We start from the raw sequence: 19,993 nt of genomic DNA on the forward strand, positions 1-19,993 counted from the left end.
AAAAATTATCCAATCATAAACTAACTAGGCTCAAAAGATTCGTCTCGTCAATTTCGACCAAACTGTGCAATTAGTTTTTATTTTCATCTATATTTAATACTCCATGCATGCGTCTAAAAATTTGATGTGACGAGAAATCTAAAAAATTTTGCAAAATTTTTTGAGAACTAAACAAGGCCTTACAGCATTCCTACTCTAGGCAGGCACGATGTTGGCAGTTGGCACACTGCTCATCCCTCTTCTCTCCGGGGACACTCCACTCGCTCTCCCCCAAGCTCTGTGCTCCGGGGCCCTGGCCATGCTGCAGAAGAGGTCGAGGCAGCCCGCCCCAGTGTGGATCCACCACACAACAGCGGTGAAGGTGCCGCTCCGGCCGTAGTAGCACGTGGCAATTATTAGCGGTCCAGCATAACGTTAAAAATATTGTTCGCTGATTTATTATAAAAAAAATAATTATTAACTAATAAAAAATATATAACTTAGTACAAAATAACCAAATGAATACGTAATACTTTATTAATTAACCAGTTCACGCCTCGCGCTGCGCTTTGATGTCCCACGAGAATTACCACGGTTGGATAGGGATGGGTGAATATTACTGCTATGTTTGTCTGTCTGTTGTTCCGGCTGTACGTGAGACCTTTGATTATGACGGTCAACATTTATACTCCTTGGCTTCCATGACAGTTGACAATAAAAAACACATGAGAGTGAAATTGTCTTCACTTAGGCTAGTCTCAATACATAGTTTCATGACATATTTACCAAAACTATAAACTAGATAACCGAGCCATATAAGTTTTATGGAGATGAAACTCCTCTCTCATCTGATGAAATTTCTTCATTTAATGACTCTGTCAAGTTAGCAATTTTGTTTATGTGGCACCCTATTTAATATGTATAACACTCTAATTAAACATGCATTAAGACTGGCCTTAGGCCTTATTCAGTTTCCATTTTTTTTTGTTTTTAGGTCCTGTAGCACTTTTGTTTTTATTTAGCAAACATTGTCCAATCATGGAGTAACTAAGCTCAAAAGATTCATCTCGCGATTTACAGTCAAACTGTGCAATTAATTTTTGTTTTTATCTATATTTAATTTTTTATGCATGTGCCGCAAGATTCAATGTGATGGAAAATCTTGAAAAAAAAATTTGGGTAGTTTTTAGGAACTAAACAAGGCCTTACAAGTGTTAAGCAACAGTTAGCTTCAGAACAAATTGATAATGCCGTTCCTTGGCCTCTCTGCATATATAGTACAGACAGGTATAGTGTACACAAAGTAAAAGAAAGCGCAATCTTCCGCTTCAAAATGAACAAGATACTGCTAGCACCGCTAGTTAATTAACGGGGCGATTAATGTAATAGCAACACAAAACAAATTAAGAAAGAAGCCAACTGCTTTGTAACATATGTCCTGAAGCTCTTCGTTGTAACAAAACTCTGTTCTGCTTCATGAAGGCACGATCGCGAAAAAAAAGCTTAATGTGCAGTTATCTTTCGAGCTAAGATTGCCCAAGTCGCACACCTTGTCAAAATAGAGGAAATATGCAATCCTCCACGTTTTCTTGAAAAGCAGGATGCAAAATACCACCCATAGACCAACAAAAAATCCTGATCCGAGCCCAAGGTAGAAGAACACCGGCTCTGGTATATGTGCAGTTCTGCTGTGACTGCCACAGCCGTGACCCCTCGAGCAATTCCTTCGAAGAGGAGGCCCGCAAAGACCATTGTTGCCACTATACATATCTGGATGTTCCAGGTAGAGGCTGTCAAGTTGTGATCCTGAGGGTATTCTTCCCGATAGATTGTTGTGTGACAGGTTCAAGTAGCTCAGATATGATATGTTCGACAGGGATTGCATGAACCCAATCTTATGTGGAATTCTCCCATTCAAGTAATTCCTTGACAAATTTAGATTCTTCAAAAGTTCAAGAGAAGTTATTTCCTCTGGAATTCCACCAGTTAAGTAGTTCGATGACAGGTCAATGGTCACCATGCTGGAAAGAAAGAAACCATAATAATAAAGTTCTTGGTCCTTTGTGGTCACAGGTAGCAGACTTAGGGATCCATCATCACAGTACCAATCTTGGACGCCATAGTCATCGTTCTTACCATTTCCTGCCATCACCGTCAAATTTGACAAATGACCAGGTATAGCTCCTGATAAACCATTGCCTGCTAGATTCAAATCGTAAGGTTTTCCAAGGTTGGTAATGGTTAATGGAATGTCCCCATATGAACAAATTATTGCTTAGCCTGAGATATCGCAATTCCACCAAGTCCCGGATCCAGATAGGTAATCTCCCAGTGAAGTCATTCCCTGATAGATCTAGGAGACCCAGGTTTGCGCAGCCCTGCAGAAAAGATGGGAACGTGCCAGAGATCGAGACTGTTGTTCGATAAAATGGGAGCAGTCATTTCTGACAGCCTGTTGAGGAATGAAAACTGTGAGATCGTCCCAGTCCCAGGGCATTGAGGAAATTCTCCTTCCAAACGGTTGTTGGCTAGATCCAAGATGATTAGCTCCTGCAATCCGCAAATAGAACCTGGGATATGACTCGAGAAGTTGTTGGAAGACAGATGCAGCCAGCGGAGACTTGGAGCACCAAAGTTTGATGGCAGAGGTCCTGACAGTGAGTTATGTGAGAGGTCCAGGAGCGTGAGGTTTATTGTCAACTGAGGTATTGGACCGGTCAGTTGGTTTGAATCTTGTCAGAAATGATGTTATTTTGAGAGGGATCCCAGCTTCAGCACAGCGTTGTAAGACTGTTTTTTTTAGGGTCAACGGGGGGAGGCGTTCCCCACCTGTAAAAACTTTATTTTAGCCCGAAACGGCTCGCAATTACAGCAAGCATATTACAGTACAGAACTGCAAAGCAGTTGTAGCCGACTGAAACCCGGCGAAGGAACAAATAAAAATAGAGACTACCAACTAAGAGGGAGAGGCCCTAGCCATTTCAAGAAAGGAGCACCACTCCCGCCTTCTGCTTGGAAGTCTAAATTGCCAAAGTTGCGCTGCAGCTTTGCAATCGCTGAGCGTACGATCTACTGAGAGTGCCTCATTGCTGAAGATTTTTGCATTTCTGGCTTTCCAGATGTGCCAGCAGATTAGAGCAACGAAGGAGGGGAACTCAGGAATTGGGGCCGACGTGCAATTGGAGACAGTGTGCAGCTGTCTCATGTCCATGGAGATTATGGACTGCAGGCCTAAACAGCGCCAAACCTCCTTGCTGATTGTGCAACCGTGAATAATGTGCTCCGGAGATTCGTCGTCGTAGTTGCAGACTTCACAAGTTGCAGAATCTACAATGTGCTTCTTTACCAGGAGCGAGCGAGACTTAATCCTCCGTTGAGTCAAAAGCCACATGAACAACTGAACCCTTGGAGGAACAAAGGTCTTCCAGATGAAGGCTGCTCTTGGTTCGTTGCCCTGTCCTCTGGCCTTGATCAACCTGTAAAGTTGGCCACTGTCTAGGGAGTTGTCAGCTCGTAAGAACGGTGAGCATCTTTTGTCAGGCTCATCACGTAGCTCAGTGTTGTGCAGAATGTCCTCTACCCCATGCAGTTCTAGTTGTGCCGCTTCGGAGAGTCTGTGGACCAATGAGGCCTGGATACCAGAGGTTTTTACTTCATGCAAAGTGGCTGTTTTGTTGGTGCAGTGAGACAGCAGAGAAGAGAACCGATCGGCTAAGGGTTCATCACCAGTCCAGACATCGTGCCAGAAGGAGCAGGTTTTGCCATTCCCAAAGGAGACGGACGTGATCGCTTGGTAAAGTGGCAAAATGGACCTCAGAGTGTGCCAATGATCCCCATGAAGGTCACCCTGCAAGGAGGTAACAGAAGCTCTACCTTGAACCCACTGTGCCCAAGCAGACGACTGAGGGCATTGAAGGCGATGGATCAGCTTGACTAGAAGGCAAACATTTTGTGTTCCCAGATCACGAATTCCCAGTCCCCCAGATTCTCTAGGGCAGCACAGACTTTCCCAGGCAACGAGGCAGGTGCCCGGTGAGGTGTGTCCGCTTTTGTCTGCAGACCATAAGAAGGCTCTTCTTTTGCTGTCCATAGCTTGAATCGTCGCTTGAGGTAACTGTATGGAGCTCATCAGATATACGAGAAGGGAGTCCAAGACCGAGTTGACCAAAACCACTCTGTCCATGGGATTTAAAAGATCGGCCTGCCAAGAGCTGAGGAACCTGTCTGCCTTGTGAATGTAAATCTGGAAGCTGGAAACCGGCAGCTTGGTTGCAGATAGTGGTAGCCCCAGGTACTGCTGGGGGAAGGAACCCTGGCTGCATCCAAGAGATTGGACGCACTGACCAACCACATGGTCTGGGACATGAATAGGTACCAGAGTGCTCTTGTCAAAGTTTATTTGTAGCCCGCTGAAAGCTGCAAACTGATCTAATATGTGCTTTAGAGTTGATGCCGCCTCAGGGTCGGCCCTGAAGATCACCAGTGTGTCGTCAGCATACTGCAAGACCGCGCAAGGCAACTCATCATCAGTTGGATGCCTAATCTGTACTGTAGCTCTGATCATGCGTTGGAGAGTTTCTGCAACTAGAATGAAAAGATAGGGGAAAAGCGGGTCTCCTTGCCTCAGACCCCGCTTACAGTTTATCCATGGCCCTGGAGAACCGTTTACTAGTACAGCTGATTTGGTAGACAGCAGACTCATCATCCACTGAGTCCAAGTGTGGTTGAAGCCTCTTGCGTGCAGAACGCTCTGCAGGCCATCCCAATTGACAGTGTCAAAAGCTTTGGCAAAGTCGAGCTTCAAGACGATTGTAGCCTTTTTACGTTTGTGGCAGGTTTGGACTAGCTCCAGAGCATACACGAAATTCTCTGAAATAGATCTTCCTTTGACGAACCCAGACTGGTGCAGATCGATGAGCTTCGGGATTTCTGCCTGAAGCCTGGTTGTTAAGGCCTTGGAAATGATCTTAAGAGCACAATTTTGAAGACAGATTGGCCTGAAAGCATTGACGTCGACGGCATCTGGTTTCTTTGGCAGAAGTACCATGTGTGACCTATTTATTCTCTCCAGCTCGGCGACGCCCGCATGGAAAGCCTCAGCGAACTGCAAAATGGTGCATCTGATGGACGGCCAGGCAACTCTGAAGAACAAGGGGCCGAATCCATCCGGCCCAGGCGCGCTGATGCAGTTCATGGCCATGACTGCCTGCTTCAGTTTTTGTTCAGAGAACTCTCTGGTTAGGTTGGCTGCCGGGGTCGGAGAGTCAGCGTAAATCCCTTCCAGATCGAACGAAGCTGAGTGGCCGGGGACGCCGATAATGGATCTAAAGAAGGCAGTCAGAGCTTCAGTCTTTCCGGAGTGGCTGACAATCTCTTGTTCATCCACTTTCACCATCCGGATGAACTTTTTCCTCATCCTGATAGATGCTCGAGCGTGGTGAAAGGCCGTGTTGCAGTCCATTTCTTTTACTCTCCTTTCTTTGCTTCGCTGCCTCCAGTAACTGGCCCTGATCTTGATTTGTTCTTGCAGTTTGTCCCTGGCCTTGTTTCTAACCTGAAACTCTAGAAGAGAGAGAGAGCGGTTTTCTTCGAAGTAGTCAAACAACTGAATAATGAATTGGCAGTTTTGGTTGAGTTGTGGGGGCGCCCTGAAACGCCGCTTCCAAACCTTTGCCGCAGCCCGTGCTGCCTTGACGCACGCCACCAGTTTACCCGCTGCATCAGTGCAAGGCGGCGAGTGATGCCAACCTTGGAGGACTGAGGAAAGGAAGCTGTTGTTTTTTATGAGGAAGTTATCAAGTTTGAAGTAGTTTTCCCTCGGGATGTTGGAAGATAGAGAAAGCAGTAAGGGAGTGTGGTCAGAGGTTGGCCTCGGCAGAGAGGAGAGCGAAGTCAGCGGGAAAGCTAGGTCGAGCGCCACATTAGTGAAAGCCCGGTCTAGTTTAGCAAGGATTGGGAAAGTCTGCTTATTTGTCCAAGTGTAGCGCCGGTCAGAAAGCGGGATTTCAGTGACAAGGATCTGCAGGATTGTGGAGTTAGATCAGAGTTTGCTCTAGTTATTCTTAGAGCAAAATTGGCCTACCATCCAGCTATTGATTTATGGCTCGAAGCTTTTGTATAATTTTGTTAATCTTCTTTATAACCTTTTCTTGTTTCCTGATTTCTTTTATCAGGGCTTGTACTCTTTTTAAAACATAAAATCAATAAAAGCACAGTATGGGGTTTTTTACCCCTCCTGTTTACCTTAAAAAAAAAGTTGGTTTGAATCTAAACAGAGTCTTTTCAGCGACATGGTCTCCATGTTTGCTGGTAATCCACCACTGATGGAATTATTAGAGACGTCCAGATATGTTACCTTTGAAAATGCTGTAGAAAACCAATAGGGAAACTGATAAGCTATTCCTGCGCTCGAAATCTCAGTCTTGTGAATATCAGGCAGGCGTTGCATCCAGGAGGGAAATTGAGGACCATGTGACAAGTTGCAAGGTATGCCTCTTGTAGTCTAATAAAGGGAGGTAACCACTCAGGACCTACTGCAATTTCCAATTGACTATATCAGATAAACCTATCATTCTTAAGTTGTGCAGTCCAGCAAAATGTTCCTCTGTGATGGCACCATGCAAGTTATTGCCGCCAAGTCCCATCACGGTCAAGTTTGTGAGCATACTGATCTCAAGAGGAACGAGTCCAGTTATTTTGTTGTCTTGGAGTTGGAGGGTAACTAAGTTGATAAATCGGCTCATCCCAGTCGGTAGGGTTTCCGTTGAGAGTGTTACCTGCCAGGTTGAGTTGCTGTATTTTCTTGTGTGATGAACAATTCAGCTGCAAGCTCTCAAGGAAACTCTGTTAGTCGGGGCTCCGAGGTAGAGCCCGACCACATGGCCGGCCGGCGACGTTGCTGCACCGGACACCTCCCCAGCGGCAGCAGTCGTGGTCTTGTTGTTCCCGCCACGACGCCAGCCGGCCTCCTGGATCGCCTGTGATGGCTCGCTTCAACGCCAGCAGCGCGTCCCTCTCGCTCGGTATGCAGCTCGCCTATGGTGCACTTGCACGGGCGACGAGGAAGAAGCTGCAGCCGGCGGCGGAGGCGACAAGCAGCAGCAGCAGCAGCAATTTATTCATTGCTGACGACCGGTGCTTCATGGCGCTCCCTGTTTGGCTATTTCGGCAACGAGCCAGCCCGTAGTGTATGAGTAAGCGAGCATGCCATGGCCTTTTTCTTTTCTGCTTGGAAAGTGGGTGTCCTCCACTAATAAAAATACTAATAATCAATTGTTCATCTAGCCATAACAGAAAATACTGTTTGTTAATTTGTTGTGAGCTGCTGAATGACAAGCTCAAGCGAACATGCTATAATAATGTATAAGTACGCATCAAAGCCATCGGTCTGCGGTCGATTGCATGGCTAGTAGATCAGCCACAATTGCAGTTTGTGCTCTGCTGCTCTCCGAAAACAATACTAAGTGACTAAATGACTGACAAATTTAGCTGATAAACTCGACAATTGTCGATCGATTGCATGGCTAGTGGATCAGCCACAATTGCATTTTGTGCTCTGCTGCTCTCCAAAGCAGCATGTAGAACTGAATGATCACCTATCAATTTCATGGAACCCCCATCTTCATTGCTATAACACGTGATGTCTTGGTTCCGACTTGACCTGAGAGGGAATAGTGCAATCTGACAACTAACGAGCATCTTTCATCAAGATGGCTGAACGCCACCGAGTATGAGAGGTGGAACGGGAGTCAAGGAAGCCTAACATATCCGGGTTAGGACTCAGGGTTGCTGCCTGCTCGGCGTCACCCTCATCAAAATCGAAAGTAATCACTAGTCAATCGCAAGCTTGCTCATAATTGCATATTTTGGGTCGCTTTGTCGTATAGTTTTCCTAACTAATGCTGCCTAGTTAATGACACACTTAAGTTTCTGGCCTTCATTGGCCAAGACATGCCCTCAGTCTCTGGACTTCACCTAAGAGGGAGGAGTTCATCTCACAAGCATCCTTCAAGATTTCAAACCGCCGGTCAAGCTCATTGCCACTGCTCTTGGAATCCTGTGCGATGCCTTGCAGAACGAAGCTCTTAAGCATAACCTGTTGTACAGAGTTCAACAGATACTCAGGACAGTGGCATGAGCAAGCATATACGTGGAAGGAATTGCCACCAACCAAGCATTCAAAGAAACATGAGCGATCAAATTACCTCATGATGCCGCTTCTGTGCATAGCACCGGATAAGCGATTTTACCAGCTTGTTTCGCAGCGTTTTGCCAGAATCGCTGGACTGGAACACAAAGCCTGAAAGGTGATGCTTTACCAATGTGAAGGCCATGGAATCACGCTGTAAAGCTTTGTCAAGGACACCAGACGTCCATGATTTAGCATAAGATTCCAAAAAATTTTCATCATCCTGCAGAAGTATTGGAAAACAACTGAAACAGTGAGACTATGTTCTCTGAACATGGAGAAGCAGCCAACAAAAGAAGTCAATCATACTAAATGATGGTATGGAAATCATACATATAAAAACCAAAATAAATGTCAGCAAATAGTATAAATCATGCACTGTCTACTGCATATTCTAGGCTGTGCAATAGACAAAGACAAACAGAGTACAAAGGTCAAGTTCCAAAATAAATCATTCACATAGTTACTCCATGAAAAAGGGTCTCCGGAACAGAAATGCAAAATAAATTAAAGAAGATGTACCTCAAGAGGCTCCAAGTATCCTTGTGCGTTGCCAATGCATTTGTCTAGCGGGGGTAACAGTTCAAGCACATACGCATTAGACAGTGCATTCCATGCTGCAAGCCGTACTGCTGGCTCAACCTTCCTATGTAGATAAATGGCCACTTGCCGACCAAAAACAAAATCTCCATATGAGACAGCTGCAAATTGATCAACTAGGCTCTCAACAAAAGTAGTATAGCTTCCATGAATTTTCTCCTGGAACCTGAGAATTTCGTGGTTACTGATCTCCATTGCTTCCTCTGAAGTGGCCACTACAACACCCTTAACTTCCTCAACAGATTTGGATTTACAGAATTTCTGGCATAACCTGTTCAGATGCTGGCCATACAATTCCTGTAAAGCACAGAAAATATCCCTACTTCTGTCTTCTTGTAGCAAATGCATGCTAGAGCGGATAGAGACCGAAAGTGCATGAATTTTCCAGATCAAAGGAGCATGAAGGCATGGGGTAGCTGAAATGGCCTCCAGACCTAAAAGGAAGATAAGACCAGCCCTTGAGACATCAAGAATATAGTTGGCTGATGTTGAGAGCGTGCCTTTTGGATCATCAATGCAGCAAACTGCGCTTAGAATCCATTGGATAGGAAGAGGCAGCCTCTGGTGCGCCCACTCTACCACTAATGTGTTGCAAGGTTGATTTACAGCTTCTGTCAACTCTGTTTCTTCTTGAATTGTCTCCAATGTCTCTGGTGTTTTTGAAATCTTAGTGCTGCTATTATTTCCTGTGTATTTATCTGAATGCTTCTTCTTCTTGACGGCTAACCATCTGGATCTGAAATGTGAATTGAGAACACTGCTGAAGAGCAGATATTCATCATCATTTATGTCCCATTCAAAAGGTTTCAGTAATACCATGTCAGAGGCAAATTTGTGTATAGATGATTTGAGATACTTCAGAATGGAAGGCTCAAAAATCATATCAAAAGCTTTCTCCAACATATAGATTTGTCCAGGTCCGGCAATCAAAGACAACCCTAGGGAAGAACTGATCCAATTTGAAGCTGTCACAACTGTGTTAGTCACATTATCTGACTTCACACCTTCATCAAGGATGACAGGACTTCCTTGAACTGAAGAGAAACATTTCATCAATTCTACAACCAATTGTGAATCCAATTGTGCAAGTAGGCATTTAAGAGACCAAAACCCTCCACCACATGCCCCCCAACCAAACCCAACACCAGGAGCTGGTCCTCCTCTACCAAACATCTCTATGTTCTGTGATATTGACCATTGTGATGAAATCATTGGCAATAGCGAAGTCAACAAATGTAGCAAATCATTATGCCATAAACTGGAGATACCTTCTCCTAGTAGCTTGCCAGCTACACCTGTTCCAGACTCATTGAAACACTCAGAACAACTTTTTTTGGCTCCCTGGATCACTCTGTCAACAGACCAGGATAGCTGCACCAATCTTTGAAGGCAGCTTATGGAAGACAATGATACATCAACATTACCATGGCATCTCATATAACATAGTCCCTGCACCAAAGACGCGCTACAAAAAGACTGATGCTCTGCATTTCTAACAGCAACAGTGCCCAAGCAGCTGAAAAATCCATTACTAATTATGCCTAGGCCAATTTTGGGGACAAAATCAGGTATCCAGGGCAAGCTGTAACTTTTATCCTCAGGAGTGACATTTGGTGATATTCTTTCCAAGATTGAATTAAGCATGCCTAGGACAGAAGCAATCACCAAAATCAAATAGCTTGCGTCTACCATGTGCTTTGTATTCCTATTCTGCCCGCTGATTAGTGAACATACATAAGGAATATCATTGAGATGTAACCAAGATAACGCTAAGTCTACCATTGGGACAACATGGCTCCAAGAACATGTCTCAATATAACTGGCAGAAACTCCCCGATCTTGATTGGCAAGCTGCTCCACTGAATGAAGGAGTGGTAACCTTTGTGCCAGAGCTGCTAAGACAAGATATGACTCTCTAGCAATAGAACTAAACTCAACAAGAACATTGTGTTCATTTAGTTTCTTAAATTCAGGAGGACTGAGCCACAGACACAAAACAGGAAAGAAATCAGCAAAGTGAGCTATACAAAACCCATAAGAGATGCAGGTTCGCCAAAACCGCAGCTGCTCAACCATCATTGCTGAACTAAGCTTGCATTTTTCCTTTCCAGATCTTACCCAGTCCTCAATAGTACCAGCTTTTCTGTACCAGTGCCACAATGCCTGCTGAAAAACTCCATGGTTCACAAAATTCAAGCAAGTTTGTCTGTTGTATTTGGACAAAACCTGATCAAAACAGAATATGTGGCTTTAGATGCTGAAAAGAAGTCCTGTTTGGCAGAAAAAACATGGGAAACTGCGCATGTTTTCTAGAATGAGTCGATTGCAGTAGCTTTCAAGATGCTGTATTTTCAAAATATAATATTACTGGAACATAGAAGTGAATATGTACGCTATAAAATATCAAAACACATAAATTAGTATGTGTGGGTACATAAAATGTGGAGGGTAGTGTGATTGAGGGAGGCAAGGAGCAAGCATCATGAACTAGAAAGGAACCAATTCATGAAACATCCATACCATATGGCAACCAATGTGAACTATTAATGCACTTCATACAAAGAAAATAATTTGAGCTCAACTAATAATTCAGACGAGTGCCACACATTACTGGGAATATTATAACACATCTCCTGATCAGTAAAATACACAAGGATGGCCAAGAGAAGCACATGTCTAATAATAATCTGCACCTACAGGAATTATTCAGCATCAAGCCATCAACATGCGGGCAATATGTCAATCGATGATGCCAACTATCTATCATGATAACTCTATAACACAGGGGTGTGAAAAGAACCAAAAAAAAATACCTTCAAGAGAGTAACCCCTTTGATTTGTGAGGAGCGAATTTCCATTGATCCTTGATTTATCAACAGCTTAGTAACACTTTGAATAAGTCTTGGGCAATTCAAGATTGCATCAGCAGAATGTGGGGAGTGCCTGGCTAGTGCTACAAGAACCGATACAAGATAATCTTCTAAAGCAGGAGATGGGTCCATCTGAATCAGTGGAAAAGAAAAGGTTCAGTTTAACACCCTTGATTACTACAATCACTTTTTGAAAGAAAAGAAAAAAATTATTAATAAATGAGTCAACTAGGCATTAGCTGATACAGGGCTCACTAAAAATGTACGAGTGCAATGCACAGCACTATACCTAGTGGAACAAATATCATAACCAGGTTCAAAGGAACAGCACAGAAGCCAGGGGATACATTCAAAATTATAGGCAGATGTTGGATAATAAAAAGATATAATAAATTAATAAGCATGTCCAATTAAAATTACATGGCAAATATTTTTTTAAAAAAAAATGGCAGGAACTCCAAGCATAAATTAAGAGGAATAGAACTAGCCCCACAATGAGGCAAGCAAAAACACAAAAGCTCTACTTGAGTGAGTAATTGATAGTGAGTCATAATTATAGGACACCTTAGACTATCTCCAACAATTGTCACCTAAAATACAAGACCCATTCATCCTTTGGGTAGCGCTACAGCCTACAGGCAAAAGGTTCAATACCTATTTTTAGTCTTCTCCAACAACAAGACCTAAAAGACAACACTCTCTGCAAATGGGTCTCGAGGAGAGAGGATACCCAAATTTAGGTTATGCCTCTCCTACCCAAAATGGGTCTTTTGTATAGGTACTCTGTTGGAGACCCATTTTGGGTTTGAGTTCTCAAATAGGTCTCTTATTGGAGACAGCCTAGCACCACAATATGTTCCAAGGGATCCCAATTCCCAAGGTTAGTGCTAAAAATTCAGAGGCTAATCATAATTATCTTATTACACTTTCACTAGCAACAGATATTGACATGGTGTGACCAAAGCAAATGATATGTGCTGGTGGGGACCAGGTGGTACAATAGCAGCATTGGACATGATAAATCAGTCGAACTTTCAAACAGCCTCTGATTCAATAAACCTGAATTGATCCTTACTTGCCAGTGCCACATTGGTGGGGTAGTATTTTCGAAGAAACAATAAATCAAATCAAATAAGAATAAAGGACAAAAACTGACCTCCAACAGAAAACAGATTCGTGGAAGTATTCCCATCCTAACAAAACCAGCAGCAACATCTTGGCCAGACACAACAACATCATCCTGAATTGTATGCTTGTCATCACCTTCGTCCTCATCATTCTCACCATAATGTGGGAGTATATTTGATGGTTTTGTGTTGTACTTCCAAAACCCGCCTTCAAGAAAGTCTCCATCTAGGTCAGGTTTGCTACGAAACACAGGAGCTGTGCAGATATCTTTTCCATTACCTACTTTCTGCGGGTATAACAATGACAAAATGAGGCTCAAACTAGCAAAAAAAAAAAACTAGAACCTCCTGAAAAAGACAAAGTTACCTCTGAAAATTCAAAATAGGATTCATTGAACTCACAGCTCAGCATGACATTAATTACTTTAGCACAACTCAGAACCACAGAATCATGGTTATCGTCCAAAGCCATCCTGCAAATGCTTCAGTTAGTAACAGAAAGTGCAAAGTAGAAAATAGGAAAGAGAAGAAACTGGCATCACTAGGTCCCAAATCCAAATAGTTACCTTTGGGTCAAACAAAAAGAATGCAACAATGTATTTTAAATAACAATGCGGATGCACATGCAAACACCGGCACACATGCCACCTTTAAAATACAAAGCTAAGGGGCAACACAAATATGGGAGGTCCATGATTGTTTTTACATGTTTACTACGGATCAAACTATTCAAATATTCCATTTATGGTTCTCTTCATTTATATGCATCGTAAATCTGAATGCATAATATTACTCCATGCATGTAACAAGGAAGCACTGAATCCAATAAATAAAGAATTTACTACTGATCAAACTATTCAAATATTCCATTTATGGTTCTCTTCATTTATATGCATCGTAAATCTGAATGCATAACATTTACTCCGTGCATGTAACAAGTACTCAATCCAATAAATAAGGAATGATGTTTAGATCGCAAGGTCACATAGCACATACACTCAGTAGATAGCATGCCAGTGCCAGCAATAGTAGAGGTAAATACTAGAAGCCATGCAATAGCTCCACTCTTTTTCCTCGGAAGATAAAATTGTGAAGCTAACTCCCAAGAAAATGGGTCTGCATTGGTAACAAAGGGGGTATTTAAGAAAGGTATTTTTACCTTAGGGAGAGTACCAACTCTGGTTCAGGCCCTAGGGCATAGGACCAAATTGCTTGCCAGTCATCGAATTTTTCATTAGAATTCATTTCTTTAACATTATCCATTAGATCGGTCTTATGAAGGTTCTGCAATGCCCTATTCAGAATAGAAGCAAGAAGTTGCAGTGCAAGCACACGCTGCCCCGGAACCTACAATTTGAGGAAGCTGAATTATATCACATGTCTCGATGTTGCAACTTTAAAAAATTAAAAATTATATTTTAACATAATGTAAAAAATGCATTCTTTGAAACCTGAGGCAATGATGGTTACTATTTACTACGCTCGCCATGGCACTCCTAAGTTGACACAGAAGTATAAAATAGACTAGAACATTGAACTTGACAGATAACCAGTCCAATAGCTAATGCTCTACACAAACCAAATTTGTGAAGAAAAAAAATAACTCATTACCTCACCTAGCAACTTGACAGAAATCACTCCCTCCTTTTTGAGTGTTCTTACAAACACACACTAGAAATCACTCCCTCTATCTTCATTTTTTATCACAGACACTAGAAAATCACTCCTATCTCAGTGTTTTATCACAAACACACACTAGGAATCACTCCTATCTTCAGTGTTTTATCACAAACACACTCTCTCTCACCAATTTATCATATATACAGGAAATAATTCCCTCTATCTCTCACCATTTTTTCATATAGCTCATACACCTGCCCATGAAATCCTCCTAATTACTGCAGTCATAACTCCTATGATTGTCTATTATTCTCCTTGGCTACTATCTGAAAGTCTGCTAGACACAATGAACCTGGACAGATGCATGGACACACAGGCTAACACACCTTTAGACGTCATACTGCAACATAAGCATGGCATATACATGAGACAAATTAAGAATTAAAGGCCTTTTTTCACATGAAAAATGTATATTCCTTGGGATCCACAAATCGAGAAATGAAAAAATAACCAATCCTCGGAAAAAAAAAATATAGGTAAAATATGTAACCCACAAAATAGTGCATAATACAAAGGCCACAAGAACTCAAGAAGTAATACATATTTTATTCCATGCTGGAAATCCTGAGACTATTTCACATCACTAGGCTACGTTACACGGATATGTCCCTGGCAGCGCGTATCGCGTATCCGATACGTTTCGGATACGGATACGTATCCGATACGCCGCCGATACGTATCGGTAAAGTATCCGATTTTTTCTTTTTTTTCATGAATTTTGGATACGTCGGCTGATACGTATCTGGTGTGCGGATACGGCCCAGCCCAATTAGACAAACCTTATCCTTTGTCCAACGTCTCCGATGCTCACACTCCCGCACGGCCGCACGCCCGCGCCTCACGCCGCAACACCGTGCAGCAACGCCGCATCCCTGCTTGCCGGCCCGCCGGCTGCCGGCGACGAGCCTCTACTTCCGCTCGTCGTCGACGAGCCTCCGTCCCTAATCGCCGACCGCCAGCGACTGGTTTCTGCCCCTGCGACATGGATCTAGCTCCAAAGAACTCCCGTGAGTTTACCCCTTCTCGATCTCCTCTTCCTCTTCAGTTCGTGGCAGTTCGTTTTGATTTCTTTGCTCCCCACTTCGTCTTCATCTCCACATTCTCGATCTATTCTCTTTTTGCAGTGCAGTTAGTGACTTGTTGCTTGATTGGTATGCAGTAGATGGTGTCTCCAAATATGAGCAGTGCAAGTGCTCTTTTCCCTATAGATGGGCTGTTCCCCTATGACTTGGTGGATAAATCAATTAGATCATGGATGATCTGCTCCCTTATTGATGAGTTTAGCCATGAAATTGCTTAGCCAACCAGCTGTGGTGTAATAATAGTACACTTAAGTAGTTGATTACAATGTTTTATTGTTGTCAATTTTAAATTCAGAACTGCACTATTATTTTTAAAAATTTATTTTTTAAATAGTAAACGTATCCACGTATCGGGTTTTTTAGGAAATTGCCGTATCCGCGTATCCGTATCCTTCCGATACCGATACACGTATCTGTATCTGTGCTGCATAGTCACTAGGATAGAGAGTGGAAATTATCGTAACAATCACACTTTAAATTTCTTATTGAGAAGACATTTTTGGAATAACCATTCCCAAGTAAATGGTTGGATGCAGTGGACAAAGTCAAGAAAGATTTGAACTCACTAATTATCCAAAGTGCTGGATGCTGTGGAAACATCACAATGACTGTGTCTGTTTAATGGAGCCAATCTCAGCATTCAGCTTGTGATTAGATATATCCTTGAGGCCCATCTTTGGCGCTTTGCGGGCACTACGGGGTTATCACATCTGGAGGTAGTCGCCAGGTAGTTGGATTGATAGTGTTCAGGTCATGTTTTTGGTGTAACTGAAGCGATACTAAGAGTTATTGGTGTGTGGGTGTGGCGTGTTTTGTGTGCGCATTGTATTCTGGGTTTTCTTCTTAATGCAATGACAGCTCTCCTTCGTATTCGACAGGAGAAAACCTTCCCAAGCAAATGGACAAATAATATTAGAAACAGAGGGTGTATAAAAACAAACCATGCTCCTGGTAAGTGCCACTGCCTCCTTGATTGTGTACCCAACAGCTGCAGGATCTCCTTCTGTTCTAAGGAAATCACGCTCAGCAACACTTTCTGAATGCATCTTCTTGCCTGAAAGTGGGAGATATAGGTTGTCATCTAAAGGATACCACATCAAGTCATCACCAGAAGCAAATGCAGCTCAGATGAGCAAAACCATGTGATATACCATCTTGTTGCTCGTGAGAAAATTGGAACCCCAATATGTCTCCATCTAATGTGAACCTACAAGACCTGATCCGCTCCACTCTCTCACTCCACGCCTTCCAAGAGTGCCCACTATGTTCACCGGGAGTCAACCAATCCCCTGGTGTAGCCCTTTTGGTCTTCTGTGGCCCTGAGTTTTCCAGACCCTTGTCCTTACCCACATCCTTCGTGCCTCCAGATTTCTCCCTTCCCCGCCGCCTCAGCTTCTCCACCAATGCAGGGTTCAGCTTATTTACAATATCTGTTTGGGCCTCTGCAATCTCCCCTGCAGACATCCCAGCCAACCTAGCCATGTTCTCTGCATTAATCTCTGCTTCCATTGATGACTCCCTGCCATCCAGGTCCATACTCTCTGCTTGTGATGTCGAATTCCTAACCTCACCTACCTTCACCAATTCATCTCTCGATTCAGCCTGACTCATCGGCTTCTTGGACACCACATCAGAAACCGAAAGCACAGCACCTGGTCCTTCCCTAGTATTTCCACTGTCAAGCTGCATAGCACTTCCCTCCAATTCTCCACTATCAAGCTGCATAGCACCTCCCTCCAATCCTCTCCCCGTAGCTGCCACACCACCTACCATGGAAGCCACAGCCCCAGCATCAATTCTCTGATCGCTCTGTTTCTTGGCCTGCACCGGCTTCCCCTGCCTCCGCTTGGGGGGAGCATCGCCAACAAACTCACGCCACCGGCTAAAATCCATGCCCTTCTTCTCCTTCCTTCTCACAGGACCAGCAGCAGCCGCCACAGGATGGTAGTCTGTCTCGTCCATGTCCATCTCGTCGTCGTCGTCCGCAGCCCCATCCTTGTGGGCGTCCTTCGCCACGGGACCCCAGTGCTGCAGAACGGGAAGGAGTAGTTGGTCAGCGGGGAGTACACAATCAAAAAGCAACGAAGCAAATCGAGGTTAGGGGGTTAGGGGCCTAGGGTTTGTGGGGGGAGGCGGCGGCTTACGGGGCCGTGGGAGCGGTGGCGAGCGACGGGGAAGGGGAGGACGGAAGGGCGGGGCGCGGAGGAGGGCGCGGCGGCAGAGAAGCCCTTCTCGACGATGGCGCCGACGAGGCGGGCCGGGGACGCCGACGCCGCCGCCGCCGCCGCCGCGGCAGGTGTAGGGGGTGCGGGGTGGAAGGGCTCCTCCACGACCTTACGGCGCGTAGGGTGCGCGCCGCCGGGCTGGTGCCGCCGCTTCGTCGGCGCGTCCATCGGGAAGAGAGGGGATGAGATGGGGACCGGAGCGTGGCGGTGTGATGACAGCGAGAGGGGTTTAAGGGGCTCTGCCGCTCTGGTCTGCGCGTGTTTAGTTTTGTGGTCTCCAGTCAAGGTCGCGACTGCAAGCTGAAGTCAAATGACAAATCTGTGAGGCGGAGCCACCACTAGGGCGGCCGCACCTAGGTCCCTGTGGGCGAGCACGGAGCAGGCGTCTGGCAAGGGCGCGAGCGCGAGGTCGAGGAGGCGAGGAGCCGAGGTTGAGGACGACGGCGGCGCTGCTTGTTCTTGTTCGGGCTCGAGACGAGGAGAAGATGGGCGACGGGGCGCGTCATGGGCCTGCCGCCTGATACTGGGCCGCGGCCGTTTGCAACAGCCTACAGCCCAACAGACACCCAGCGTGGCAGCGTCCTAGCCCAGCAGCCTTAGGCACTGCTCGCCCGCTCCACCTCCACGATTTTCATCTCCTGTCGCCGCATTTTTCAGGCTCGCCGCTTGCGCACGCGCTCGCCCTCGCGGCCTCACCTTCCCCGGGTCCTGCTGGCGGCCATGGCTCCCCACCTCCCCCAGCGCCTCGGCCCCGCCGCCTCGGAGCTCCCGCCGTACGCCCGCGCACCCCACGAACAGCTGCGGGCCGCCACGCCCCGCGGCCCTCGGCCAAGCGGCTAGCCCCTGGCCTAGCTCCACTGCTCCAGCTCTTGCCCTGTGTAGCCTTGTTCAGTTGGGTCTTGTTTAGGCTCTGATGAGAGATGAAAATTTTTTGGATGTCAAATCGGATGTGTCGGAAGGACGGGAGGGATTTTTATAAACTAATAAAAAAACAAATTACATAGCTCGTTAGGAAACTGTAAGACAAATCTATTAAGTATAATTAATGTATCATTAGCACATGTGGGTTACTGTAGCACTTAAGGCTAATCATGGAGTAACTGCCTAAAAATTGTTTTCTGGGAAATAGAGCTAAAATGATTTAATTTTATATTTTTGTGCTCATGAAATATAGAGAAATAATATTTTTTATTAAAATAAAAATTTATCATAGAGCTTAGCAACTTGTTTGTGCACTCATGCTCCTGCATTTTATTTATTGTGCTGAGTGGTTTTACTAAAGTTCAAAAATAAATCAAAGTGATTTTTAAAATAGATTTGAAAATAGCTTTGGAATGAAAGAAAAGGAAAATAAAATAATAAAGACAAACCCCTCCTCTCTCGGGCCCAGGTCTCCTCTCTTCCTTTCCCCCTCGGCCTGGTAGCCAGCAAACCGGCCCAAGAGCCAAAGCCCAGCCAGCCCGCGCTTTCTCCCTTTCTTCCCTTTCCCAGCCCAAGCCGCAGGCTGAGCCCAGCTCTTCTTCGTGGCCGCACGCGGGAAGGCCGGCCCGGTAATGCGCGTGGGCGCTGGCCCCATTTTTTTCCCCTTTGACTGACGACCGGGACCAGCGACTTGTTTCACTGACGGGAGGAGCCCACTCGCCAGCGGCTCATCTTCCCTTCCTTTCTTCTTCCTCGAGACATAACAGCGTCGGTATCGTTTCAATCGGCAACCAATCCTGAATCCAACGGAATTTGGACATCTCGTGCCCTATAAAGTCTTCAGGTCTCTCCACCGCCTCCGTTTCTTTCCCTTGCAAGCTTTCTAGGTCTTAGCTCCGTGCTTTAGCTCCGTTCGGATCTCGTCGAGCCTGTCCACCAAAGCCGCCGCTGTGGTTTTCGCTCCGGGGTGCTCAATTCTCGCCCGCAACCACGTGCCTGCCGTCGTAACGTGGTACCGAAGCCGCAGAGTCCGTCGCCTTGCTCTCTAGCGGTCTCATCGGAGTCCTCATCACCGCCGAAGTGGAACAGGAGGTTCGCGTCCGCCATGGCACGACGCGGGTCGTCCTCGAACTCTCTCGGCCTCCAAAACATCCGTGGGTGAGTTCGTCGTCTCCCCCTCTATCCCCCTGCGTTAATTTCGTCGAAAACCGAGGTCGGAAACGTGGTCTGGTAAAGCTCCGGCGAGCTCCTTCCTCCTCCGGCCATGGCGCCGCCGCTCCGGTCACTGTTCCGGCCGACGCCCACCCTCTCCTTTCTCCCA

At 45.3% G+C, this 19,993-nt stretch overlaps 2 protein-coding genes across 2 annotated transcripts; both read right to left on the bottom strand.

Annotated features, from left to right (window-relative positions):
* LOC8065032 lies at positions 1,454 to 6,427 on the bottom strand. Its single transcript, XM_021449889.1, has 4 exons — positions 6,335 to 6,427; positions 3,046 to 5,998; positions 2,085 to 2,178; positions 1,454 to 2,000 (listed from the first exon to the last, which is right to left on the bottom strand). The coding sequence occupies exons 1-4, from the start codon at positions 6,425 to 6,427 to the stop codon at positions 1,454 to 1,456; spliced, it is 3,687 nt and encodes a 1,228-aa protein (XP_021305564.1).
* Positions 7,724 to 18,218, bottom strand: LOC8065033 (transcriptional elongation regulator MINIYO). Its single transcript, XM_002438564.2, has 10 exons — positions 17,671 to 18,218; positions 16,678 to 17,554; positions 16,468 to 16,580; positions 13,924 to 14,111; positions 13,132 to 13,237; positions 12,794 to 13,051; positions 11,581 to 11,769; positions 8,690 to 10,993; positions 8,184 to 8,390; positions 7,724 to 8,074 (listed from the first exon to the last, which is right to left on the bottom strand). Exons 1-10 carry the CDS (start codon positions 17,917 to 17,919, stop codon positions 7,916 to 7,918), a joined length of 4,650 nt encoding a protein of 1,549 aa, XP_002438609.1. The 5' UTR covers positions 17,920 to 18,218; the 3' UTR covers positions 7,724 to 7,915.

Source organism: Sorghum bicolor, chromosome 10 (genome assembly GCF_000003195.3).
Source record: "Sorghum bicolor cultivar BTx623 chromosome 10, Sorghum_bicolor_NCBIv3, whole genome shotgun sequence".
Lineage (NCBI taxonomy): Eukaryota > Viridiplantae > Streptophyta > Magnoliopsida > Poales > Poaceae > Sorghum > Sorghum bicolor.